We start from the raw sequence: 13,139 nt of genomic DNA on the forward strand, positions 1-13,139 counted from the left end.
TGTGGATCTTGATTTTTGACGCTGTGTATGTGTCGAAGCTCCCTTGGTATTTTTCATTCATTTATGTGTAATGGTTATAATGATGCCTGATGCTTATGAACGCTATGATCGACTATGCACTGCGATCGGCAGTGTTGATCTGTCTATTTGATCAACTTTGTCTCTTTCTATTTTCGATATAGTCTTTTAAACTTCGAAGACTAATTTTTATGCGGTTATGATAGACGGTGATAGACCGTGGGCCAACAGTGATTATTGTATTATTGTATAAATTTGTTTGATACTTCATGAAAATAGAATAATCGGAACATATAAATCAACTGCACTGAATTGCACTGAGTGACTATATGCTCGTTGATTTATATGCTCTGGCGTAACAATAAAGTTGTTCTATCGGTCGTTCTGGTTGTACACACGAGCACACAAATAACAAAACATGGGTCAACAGTAATTGTTGTATGAATTTGGTTAATACTTCATGGAACTAGGCATGAATCTGGATATTATATAATTATATTATCCTGATAATTGGTAATAAATTTTCACATTCAATTCTTTTCATTTCAAATTATGGTATATTATTTTATGACGTATGCGTTTTAAATATTTCATTTTAGTTTTTCGCTAAAATGGTAAAATTCGGCTAATGGGTAGCTCTATGCGGAGCCCTAACCAAACACGGTGCTCCATTCCAGCAAAATGGCAGCCCCCTCAGAGTGCGTATAAGACGAGTAAATATGTATAAAAATCTGTGTGGTTTTGAGCTTACTTTAATACAGTCTTCAGTTGTTACAATTTATGCCTCTAGCTTGCGCAAATAAGAACAATTAATAGTATTTCCAAACTGTTACATACCACTTATGATTTCGTGTCATATCGCCTGTAGTAGTTATAGATTGATGAGTAGATTTCCATTACTATTACTCAATTTCACTACGCTTTACATATTAGACTCATTTCATTATACTGTGCTTACGTACATTAATCGGTTGATTGATTTTATACTGACTAAACACGCGATTTATAGGTAAAGGCAGATATAAATACGGAAACGCGAGAACTATAAGTAATCATAAACCACACTAATTAGATATTTAAACACGAGAAGGACACAAATATTGGTCAGTTAAACACACACCACACGCCACAAGATTACGCGTGGTTGGCCACTGTACTTAGAAACAATTATTTTACCGCAGCAGAAATAATTTAGTCACGATTAAATTATAGCCCGAAATTATAGACCTTTTACCCAATCAGAGGTCGTGCTCCACATAATTTAACCGCGGATAAATTATTTTTACCGCGGTTAAATTATGTGGAGCAATGTCTCTGATTGTGTAAAGGGGCAATAATTTGACGGCGGTTCAGTAAAAATAACTAGTTCTGAGTATGATGGCTAACCACACACGAGGAGTACCTGCAATTTAAATACTAAAATAATAATGTATTTTAACCGGTTAAACCCAAAAAGTACATATTATTTAATGTTATTTAATTCGCAATGGCTACGCGTCCGGTCATCCATTACAAAGCTCAGCACAGATTTCCAAATCCACGTCACGATTAGGACACGCCCCCTTTCAAATCGTTGATTTTACTGGATTTAATTACTATTGCTTTAAAGCTAAGTAATATTATGGTAAAAACTTATTGTTGATTGTTTTTTACGGAAAAAATATAGTTGGGTTCACATAATAAATATATGACCGGACGTGTAGCCTGGGATCTTGGGGTCCGGTAAACGGACGTGTAGCCTGGGTGCTGGGCGTCCGGTAACCGGAAGCGTAGCCACGGGCTAGTTAATTCATGTTATGTAATATTAATACTAAAATAATCAGGGATTTTATCTGGTTATACTTAGGTATGGGATGTAAAGGTAAGTGAAACAATATAACAATAACATATTTCAACACGATAACAATTAATGAGAGAATCAAAGCTATTAATAATCCACGAGCAGTCCAGCAAACAGTAATAACATTCTTCAAACACAAGCACCATACGGTGGCATATATATCACGGGTTTTACCCGATTTGTCTGGTACATCATAACACTCTTTATATTATAGAATCAGTAGCTGGGTAATTATAAGCAGTTCATGTAATTTAAATACAACAATAATAACGTATTTTAGCTGGGTGATTATAAGAGGTTCATGTAATTTAAATGCTACAATAATAACGTATTTTAGCTGGGTGATTATAAGAGGTTCATGTAATTTAAATGCTACAATAATAACGTATTTTAGCTGGGTGATTATAAAAAGTTCATGTAATTTAAATGCTACAATAATAACATATTTTAGCTAAGTAAGTATAAGCAGCTCATGTAATTTAAATACAACAATAATAACGTATTTTATCTGGGTGATTATAAGCGGTTTATGTAATTTAAATGCTACAATAATAATGTGATTCAACTTGGCAAACCCAAGAAGTCCATGTAATTTAAATACTACCAATGATGAGGTAATTGAACCGGATAAACTCAAGAACTTAAAATAATACAGAGAATTTAATTGCAACAATATCGAAAAAAATTAACCGGGTAAACCCACGAAATACATGTAATTAAAATACTGCAGCAATAAGAGATTTCGACATGATAAAATAGGGATATCGAATAGTAACAAACAGCAACATGCTTCAAACACACGTACAAAACGGGTAGCATATATCACGGGTTATACTATATGTTCTTGGTAGGCCTACACCATAACACGTATGGCATAGAATCAGTGGTGAATAAAAACACATTTGCTTTTATTCAATTCTTATAGAATGATGGTAGAAATCAATAAGGGACAAACACTAAAACTACAAGTAATTTTAACCTGATTTGAATCGGACACATTTACGGAATGATAACGAAATATTAAGTAGTATTAATTAACAGATTGTTATTGATAAACCCTAAGCACAAAAATTGCCATCAACAAAAATGTTGTCAATTAAAACACTTCTGATAACAAATACAATATTCGACTGTAGTTTACTACTATAAGTTACTAGTTTACTATACTGTTCAATGATGATGATGATAATTATGATGCTGATGGTGATGATGATGACGATGATGACAATGACGACGATGACAATGACAACGATGATTCACAATAAAACCTGCCCAGTCACAAATTTGTAAACCGATTAATCACGAATTAATAATCTATTAAACTTTTCCTGCGTAAGTTTACTATAATTTTGTTATAATTGTATTTTGACAACAGCAAAATGTTATGTTAATGTAAATGTGTGCAATGATAGTACCAATAAGCAAAATCAACCAATAAGTAAATGTGTGCAATAAGATTAAATTTGACACTTTAGAAGATAACAATTATAATAAACTAAAATAAAATGTAGCAGGCCTAAAATCTCTCGTGTTGTTGTCTGCAGCCGAGGATGTCGATCATTTCCGCGTGACGCCCGAAGAATTCATCAGCAAGAAGATCACCAACAAACTACTGCAGCAGATCCAGGTACCGCCGACGCCATCTCATGGCGAAAATAACAAATAATCATACTGCAACATTGCAGTCTGAGTTGAAGATTTATTTTTTCGCATTTGCATGTTTGCGTTTACATGCTCATGTGCTAATTGATTGTAGTTAAAGATTGCTTGTGCTTGAAGTATTCTTTGAGTCACTTTCAGTCTCCACCAACCACGATCGTGAAAAACGCTATAATGGAAATATCGTCTTTTATGTACTCGTTTCTACGAAATACATTTGCAGTCGACGTGGTAACGATGCTTCGTGTAACGTGTGCGGTCGCCACACGTCACGGTACACACATTATTCGTCTGTGTTTGCTGTGGTTGCCGCGGTAACCGTGTGTTTGTCATCTGCAGTCGCTGTGGTTGCTGCGGTAACCGTGTGTTTGTCTTCTGCAGTCGAGGTGGTCGCCGTGGTAACCGTGTGTTTGTCGTCTGCGGTCGCTGCAGTTGCCATGGTAACCGTGTGTTTGTTTCGACCGCAGGATCCGTTGGTGCTTGCGAGTCACGCGTTGCCGGACTGGTGCGACGCGCTCACCAACAAGTGTCCCATGCTGTTCCCATTCGACACGAGACAACTCTTCTTCACGTGCACCGCCTACGGAACCTCGAGGTAGGTGACAGTCTATAACTGCTGATGTCAGGGGCACGGCGCCCGTCTATAACTGCTGATGTTGCACATGTTTAGGGTCACGCCATGTAATGCTGCTGTGACGTCATAATGTTATCTTGTTATAATTGTCATCTTGCTGTGAGACATTTATTTTTATTTTATTTTTCATTATGATTATCATGTGTCTGTATCACAAGTTTGTCGTCGTGGGAGCGGTCGCCGCGGTTACGATGTCATTGTTGTCGTTGTAATCAGTAGTGAATAAAAACAAACCATAAGTTATTTTAACATGATTTGAACTAGGTAAATTTGAGGAATTTGAATATAATTTAGGTACTATCATTTTTTCGATTGTTATTTATAAACCTTAAGCTCAGAATTGTAAATGGAAAAAATGCTGATGATATCGGATAAGGGATACAATAGTCATCATGCATAATCGACAATCGACAATTGACCACCACACTCACAATAGTCAGGGGTGTTAGGGCTAAAAAGGGGCCGTTTGGTTCACATTCTTCCAAAAGCACCAAATTTGGCCTAGATGTTGCCTATACCATACTTTTTCGATTTCTGGCGGGCGCCGGAATGGGCGCCCCCCGGGGCCGCCATATTGGCAAATTCAAGTATGGCCGCCACCAGGGTTGGGGGCAATCTAGTTAAACATCCAAAAGAGCTATAATCATAAATAATACCACTTTTTAGGGGTTTTCAAGGTCTGGGAATCTGATTCTGATCTTACTTCAGTGACTTGAGGTCAAGGTCACCCCTCAAGGTCACCCTAAAGGTCATTTTGGGGTCAAATATGTCATTTTTTAGTGTTTTTTGTCAATATATACAAACAGCACCTCATTTTATCAGTTTCCGGGGTTGAGTAACCCGAATCTGACCTTATTTGAACGATTTGAGGCAATATTGCATGTCAGGGTCACGATAGAGGTCACCCGACCGAGAGGTGAATCGTACGTCAATTATAGGTAAAAAACCAAAAGTGCTAGAATCAGACATAATACCACTTTTTAGGGATTTGTGGCCTCTGAGAATCCGATTCTGATATTCTTTATATGATTCGAAGTCAAGGTCGCCTATCAAGATCACCCTAACGGTCATTTTGGGGTCAAACCCAGTAACAGTACTGTCATTGTGGGGTACCCACCAACAGCCATCTCAAGGCCTTCACAACCCATGATGTGGATAATATAGATAGCAAGGCTCAGGGTAACTTTTTACTGTATGAGTTCCACGGATACGCCATGAGCGTGACCAACCATCTCTCGCACAAGAATCCTGGAGTGAAGCGGGCTCCCATCAAGCTTGACCCCTCCGACACGTCAACTCCAAAGCTACCAGACTCTTACACGATCCAACCCCCAGTCGAACTTACTCAAACATATGTCTTTGCACCCAGACTTTGCGACAGCAAAGTCAGAACAGACCTTTATGTGCGAGGTGCCAAGGTCAAGGATGAGGCGTGGATGGCGCATGTCACTAGGGTGCTGAAGCAAGGCACGATTGCAGAGGGCGACATCATTACATGGTCGGGATACAACTCGTTACTAGCCAGCGATGAGTTGGTGAGGCCCCCTGCCGAGATCGGCATCTATCCCCTTTTCCCAGACAAGGCTGCATCTACATCGTCAATGAAGCACGCGATGGAGCTGACGATACAAGGCACTAAGTTCCTCAACCCGGGCCAGACCAGTGTTCTTGGTGCAGATCAGCCACTATATGCTCTCATCAAACTCGTGCAATAGCAATTCCCCGACACGTTGGGAGAAGATAAGTTGGTTGTTGTGATGGGCGCTCTGCACATCAAAGACAAGATGCACCTTATGATAGGCAAGTTTCTGCGCGACTCGGGGTGGGCCACCATCCTTTTTCAGACCGAGGTCCTGACATCTCTGGTCGCGCACAGTCTTCACTTAATGAGCATCACATCAAGCGCACAGGGTATGCCCATCAAGTATCCCTCATGTCGCTTTACCTATTCAAGCAGACCGCTACTCGGAGTATTGCGAGAATGTAATGGGCCCACCTGAGTCATTCGATATGTGGAATCAACTTGTGTTTCCAAACTCTACCCCTGTTCAAGTTCTGGTCAACCGTAATCAACCTGGAGCTGCTGATGACTCGCTTTGTTCGGTCTCTGTCGGAGGGGGACTTTGCACTATATGTGCAAGCATGTGACGAACTCTGCGGATAGTTTCACGCCCTGGACCACACAGACTACGCGCGTTGGCTGCTTGTACATGTACGTGGCATGGTCCAGCTAGCCGAGAAACACTCTCAAGTACATGCTGAATTCACGAAGGGCAACTTTGTTGTGCAGAAATCAGCTAGAAGATTCAGCCTCATGGGAAAGGACCAAGCTAATGAACAGTCAAACAAAACATTTCAGACGCATAGCGGAGCAGTTGGACTCTATGAGAACCCCGATGCCCTTACACTGTTTATGCTGGCTGGACCTGACTGCGCACGGATAGTTGAGGAGTTCGAGGCCATCCACGACCCACCATCATCATCCACTGCTCATCATGAGGAAGAACACAGCTTGCAAGTCAAGTTTCGAAAGGATGTACTATCGTTCATCGAGGTGGTCGAGCAGCTAGGCAACCCTTTCCTCACTACAAGTCAGGAGCTTGTAGCACTCGATACACATAAAGTTATGGAACAGGCCGTCGCTAATTATCTATCTCAAATCCTTAAAGCTGGCCAAGCCCTTCATGCAGCATACGTCATTGAAAGGCTGGAAAAAGCTTCAGTACCGGTATCTGATACCATCAAACGAAACAACATGTTAACATTCGCCAACCGACCTGACCCCAAGAAAAAAGGCAAGAAGGACACTGGCATACAGAGGCAGAATATGACCTTAATCACGCAACTTTTCCTCTCACTTCAGTCGCGTCCCGATGCAGACATGACAGACTTCTTTCGGTTCGAAAATCAGAGAGAGCCACCAAGCCTGGCGGATCGAGGGTCGCTGCGATCTGGGACGAAGTCGGACATTCTTCAATGCCTCAATGCACCCACTGGCCGCACAGCTGCGGCCAAACAAGCCACGGTGGTGATGTTGGATATGGCAGCAGTAATCCACATGGTGCGCCCCACAACAGCAAAGACATTCAGCGAGTATGTGCCGCTTCACATTGTACCATTTATGGAGGCCCAAATGAAGAGTGGTACCCAACGCATCGACGCTGTATGGAATAATTACCCCGAGGAAAATAACCTCAAAGCTCTCACGCAGCTACGACGTGGGTAAGGCCCACGGACAAGAGTCGGCGATGGCAGCACTCAAATCCCGAAGCATGAATGGAACAGTGGCTTCCTAAAAAATAAGGAGAACAAAAAGGAGCTCTTCTCATTTATCAGCACACCGATCTCTAAGAACGACATGGGTTGAAAGCTCCTCTTGAGTACCCGTTTTGAGACCGTGCAAGAAGAATCTTACTGCATCTGGCACATGCCGCAGAGCAGGGTCATACAACAGCCTATGTTCGCACGGTGGACAGCGATTTCGTGGTTTTGGCAATCCGGTTTTTCAAGACCCTCGGCCTATCAGAGCTCTGGGTTGGGTTCGGTACTGGTAAAAAGTACCGTGACATTCCAGTCCATACCATCGGCTCCAATCTCGGTCCTTCAAAGTCCTTGGCACTACCCCTCTTCCTGAGCCTAACAGGATGTGACACGACTTCCCAGTTTCTTGGATGTGGCAAGAAGACCGCCTGTGCCGCCTGGACAAGCATGCCGGACCTCACCGACACACTAGTGGCTCTCACGCGCGACCCTGACCTCTTCAGTCTGGAGTCTGTGCATATGCAGCAAGTCGAACGCTTCGTGGTACTCATGTACAGCAAGGGGTGTGGTGCAGCCGGTGTCAATGAGGCCAGGCATCGCCTCTTCACCACTGGAAGCAGATCACTGGAAAATATTCCAACTACCCACGCAGCACTGTTCCAGCATGTAAAGCGAGCGTTACTACAGGCGAGTTTCTACTAGAGTCAGGCCACCTCGATCCAGCAGAAAATTCCTGACTTCAGTGAATGGGGATGGCACAAAGATGGCACCAGTACATGGCAACCACTATGAACCACTCTCAGCGACGCTTCAGTGGCATGTGCCATTCTCTTGCACTGCGGCTGCCTCAAGTCATGCACAGGAAGGTGCAAATGCAACCGCGCGGGTGTCCCATGTACGGCCCTTTGCAAATGCGAAAGTGGGTGCGTTAATAGCGAAGATGTCCAGTAGTACGTATTGCTGGCATCATATCGCGCATATTAAGCCAGAACGTATGAACATTGTTATATCACTTAATGTCAGCAGATGTCATATCGCGCAAGCCGGAACATATTGGTATATCGTTGCAAAAGTTGTCCTTGTATTGTAATTTGAACATTTAAGGGCATACAGCGGCACATAAAGCATATTGCATGTTTTTCGCTACAGCATAATGTGTAATCTCTGAATTACTTTAATAAAAATTGATTCCTGAATAATCTTTGTTTATTTTTTAGTAGTACACTGCTGAGCTTTGACATTTGACCCCAAAATGTGGTCACTATATGTCCTCAAATCACAAGGCAACAATCGACTGACGTTAGTTCACCACTGTTCAATGAAGATGATGATAATGATAATGATGATGATGATTATGATGATGATAATGATAATGATGATGATGATTATTATGATGATGATGATGATTATTATAATGATATGATGATGATGGTAATGATGATTATGATGACGATGATGACATTTAGTTTCTATGCGCAGATCAGAAGGGGTATCTGTCTCTCCGTGATTGTCTTAGAATTGTGCTTTTACACAGTTAGTCAGTAGAAAGGTGGAGCTGGAAGGGAAAGATGGAAAAAGGTAGGAAGGGAAAGTTAGAAGAAGGTAGGAAGAGAAAGATGGAAGACGGTAAGAAGGGAAGGAGGAAAGAGGAAGGACAAGAAGGAAGAAAGTGGGAAAGGAAGGAAGAAGTGAGGAAGAGAGGGAGGACAGGAAGGAAGAAAGGGAGACAGGAAGGAAGAGAGGGGGAAATGATGGAAGAAGTGGGGAAGAGAGGAGGAGGTGAAGGAAGGAAGAAGAGAGGAAGGGTAAGGAAGAAAGAAGAGAGGAAGGACAGGAAGAAAGAAAGCAGAAAGGAAGGAAAGAAGAAATGAGAAGAGGCGAGGATGCAATTGTAAATAGATTTAGCTGTTGACGCGACCGCTCCCTCGTGAGGGAGGGAGGGAGGGAGGTAGTTAGGTAGGGGGAGGGAGGGAGAGAGGTAGGTGTACGGGGAGGGAGGGGGCCTCCGTTGTTGTTGTTGTTGTTGCTGCCAACCTCTCAGTCAGTGCCAGGTGAGGTGAGGGCGCAGTAGCAGCAGCAACATAGCAGCAGCAGCAGCAACAGCAGCAGCAGCAACAGCAGCAGTAGCAGCAGCAGCAGCAGCAGTAGTAGTAGTAGTAGTAGCAGCAGCAGCAGCAGCTATCACTCCCTCTGCCCTCCCTCTCTCGCCCTCTCTCTCGTGTGTTGTGCGTCCCGTGTAAGTATGTTTAGCAGATGGCATATTTATAGTGGTATATATACATACATAAAAAGAATTGTAGACTGAATAGACTATATATAAATATATATAAATGCGCGCGCGTGTGTTGGGGAGGGGAGATGCACAGAATAAACTAGACGAGTGTCTGGAATCGGTTCGTTTTAAGATTTAACGGTATAAGATTTTTTTGGGGGGGGAGGTTTCTTGTAAGGTTGCTGCAGGATTGTCACGTTATTATTATTGTTGTTGTTGCCGCTGTTGTGTATACTAGCTTTGTTTCTCGTGAAGATTGAATATTATGTATCATTAGCTATCTCACGCAATGAGATGATGACGTCATGGCGACGTGGCAGTGACGTGTAGCGGCGCGTAAACAGACGCTGTTTAGAGATTGTGATGCGAGTTTTTCCCGTTGGTTCTGTGGTCTGTACTCGTCGATATATGATTATTATATTATCGTATATGATTTCTGAAGAGCTTGAGTTGAGGTTCGAATGAACAGGTTCCGTTTTGTTGTGTTTTTTCTCTGCGGTACGAGCCAGCCGTTAGTCCCGGGAGGGCACGCACGCACGCACGCACGCACGCACACGCACACATGTATACACGTACGCATGCACGCACACGAATACACGTACGCATGCACGTACACGAATACACGTACGCACGCACGTACACGAATACACGTACGCACGCACGCACGCGTATACACGTACGCACGCACGCCCATGCACGCACATCTACTATGTTATTCTCGCCACTTTGGTGCGGATAGTGGTTGATGGTATTTTGCTGTATATTATCGTGTGGTATGTTTACTGCGCGCTGCTGGCCCCGCCCTCCCCCTTAACGCTATCTACAATGAGCTCTCCTGCCCTATCAGTGGCATGCCTATCTGGTGGTCGTGGCACGGCTGTGTTGCTTTGCCTCCTGATTTCACGCTGTGCGATGTTTTGCGTTTTGATACACAGTCCATCGCGCACGGAGGGAGAAGGTTGACCCTCCCTCGCGCACGGAGGGAGAAGGTTGACCCTCCCTCGCGCACGGAGGGAGAAGGTTGACCCTCCCTCACGCACGGAGGGAGAAGCTTGACCCTTCCTCACGCACGGAGGGAGAGAAGAGACTTCTCTTGTCGAGTATGAAATAGAGGCGGTTATGACGGCAGATGGCGCCACCATATGTGGCACGCACGTTGGTTTATACAGAGTGCGGCGCACTGCCCCCTGGTGGGGGAAGCGAGCGGCAGTGTTTCGTCGGTGGAGCGAGAATTGCGAGAGATTTGCTAGGATAGCTGCTGCTGCTGGGTGTGTGTGTGCGTGCGTGCGTGCGTACGTGCGTGCGTACGTGCGTGCGTGCGCGTCGCCCTTACGCTGTAGATGCTGTCTACCAGCAGGGGGCAGCAGCGGTCGCACGCAGACGTTTGCTTGTTTTTGCAATGCTCCTGTATGACTTTACGCGTACACGTGTGTGTTTTTATGTCAGGAGGGAGGGAGAGACCGAGAGAGGGAGGGAGAGAGCGAGAGAGCAAGGGAGGGAGCAAGATAGCTATATAGGGAAGGAGAGAGGGAAAGAGAGCGAGAGAGGGAGGAAGAGAGCGAGAGAGGGAGAGAAAGCGAGAGAGGGAGCGAGTGAGAGCGAGAGGATGGAGAGAACGAGAGAGGGAGAATTTTGCTTGTCCTCCCTTCCACACCTCACCCATACCTCCCCTCCCCCTCTCCCCTCCCCCTCCTCTTTTCTTGCCCCTTCCCCTCCATCTTTAGTTTTCATGCGCAGATCAGAAGGGGTATCTGTCTCTCCGTGATTGTCTTAGAATTGTGCTTTTACACAGATAGTCAGTAGCAACGGGGAGCTGGAAGGGAAAGATTGAAAAAGGTAGGAAAGAAAAATTAGAAGATGGTAGGAAGGGAAAGATGGAAGAATGTAAGAAGGGAAGGAGGAAAGAGGAAGGACAAGAAGGAAGAAAGTGGGAAAGGAAGGAAGAAGTGAGGAAGAGAGGGAGGACAGGAAGGAAGAAATGGAGACAGGAAGAAAGAGAAGGAGGATTGAAGGAAGAAGTGGGGAAGAGGGGAGGAGGTGAAGGAAGGAAGAAGAGAGGAAGGGGGAGGAAGAAGAAATGAGAGGAAGTACAGGAAGGAAGAAACGAGAAAGGAAGGAAGGAAGAAGTGAGAAGAGGCGAGAATGCACTTGTAAATAGATATAAGCTGTTCACGCGACCACTCCCTCGTGAGGAAGGAAGGGAGGGAGCGAGGTAGTTAGGGGGAGGGAGGGAGGTAGTTAGGTAGGGGAAAGGAGGGAGGGGGCCTCCGTTGTTGTTGTTGTTGCTGCTGCCGCTGCCAACCTCTCAGTCAGTGCCAGTGAGGGCGCAGTAGCAGCAGCAACAGCAGCAGCAGCAAAAGCAGCAGCAGCAACAGCAGCAACAACAACAACAGCAGCAACAGCAACGGCAACATCAACCGCAGCTGCAGCAGAAGCAGAAGCAGCAGCAACAGCAGCAGCAGCAACAGGAGTAGTAGTAGTAGTAGCAGCAGCAGCAGCAACAGCAGCAACAGCAGTAGTAGTAGTACTAGTAGTAGCAGCAGCAGCAGCTATCACTCCCTCTGCGCTCTCTCTCTCACCCTCTCTCTCGTGTGTTGTGCGTCCCGTGTAAGTATGTTTAGCAGATGGCATATTTATAGTCGTATATATACATACATACAAAGAATTGTAGACTGAATAGACTATATATAAATATATATAAATGCGCGCGCGTGTGTTGGGGAGGGGAGATGCACAGAATAAACTAGACGAGTGTCTGAAATCGATTCGTTTTAAGATTTAACGGTATATGTTGTTGTTTTTTTTGGGGGGGGGAGGTTTCTTGTAAGGTTGCTGCAGGATTGTCACGTTATTATTATTGTTGTTGTTGCCGCTGTTGTGTGTCTGTGGTCGTATACATGAGCTTTGTTTCCGTAAGACTTGAAATATTATGTCATCTATTAGCTATCTCACGCAATGACGATGATGACCCGTCATGGCGACGTCGGGCGAGTGACGTGTAGCGCGCGTTAAACAGACGCTGTTTAGAGATTTGCTGATTGCGTTTTTCCCGTTGGTTCTGTCGGTTCCTGTTACTCGCGGATGTATGATTATATATACTTAATCGTATAAGATTTTCTGAGCAGGCTTGAGTTGAGCGTTCGAATGAACACAGCTTTCCCGTTATTAGTTGTTGGTCCTCGTACCCCCTGCTCTCCACTGCCGCTCGTTCACTGCGTAGCCCCGCTACGTGTGCTTTTTTCCTCTGCGGTACCGAGCCAGCGTTAGTCGGCTGAGGCACTCACCGGCACGCATATGCCCACAATGATTACACGTACGCCATGCCCACGCACACGAATACACCGTAATCACACGCTGACGCATTGGCACGATACACACGCACGTCACACTGAATACACGTACGCACGCAACGCACAGCGAAATACACGCACGGCGGGTTACACGACCACGCGAAC

The 13,139-nt window shown here is 44.5% G+C and overlaps 1 protein-coding gene across 1 annotated transcript in view; it reads left to right on the forward strand.

Annotated features, from left to right (window-relative positions):
- Positions 1–4,116, forward strand: part of LOC106815767 (E3 ubiquitin-protein ligase HECTD1-like) — a gene marked incomplete at its 5' end in the record, with an annotated part of 54,161 nt that extends 50,045 nt beyond the window's left edge. Inside the window, 2 exon segments of the mRNA XM_014820273.1 lie at positions 3,403–3,485; positions 3,985–4,116. Of these exon segments, the coding sequence (XP_014675759.1) occupies positions 3,403–3,485; positions 3,985–4,116 (215 nt within the window).
- Between the last annotated feature and the right edge of the window lie 9,023 nt (positions 4,117–13,139).

The sequence above is a fragment of the Priapulus caudatus genome, unplaced genomic scaffold (assembly GCF_000485595.1).
Source record: "Priapulus caudatus unplaced genomic scaffold, Priapulus_caudatus-5.0.1 Scaffold1196, whole genome shotgun sequence".
Lineage (NCBI taxonomy): Eukaryota > Metazoa > Priapulida > Priapulimorpha > Priapulimorphida > Priapulidae > Priapulus > Priapulus caudatus.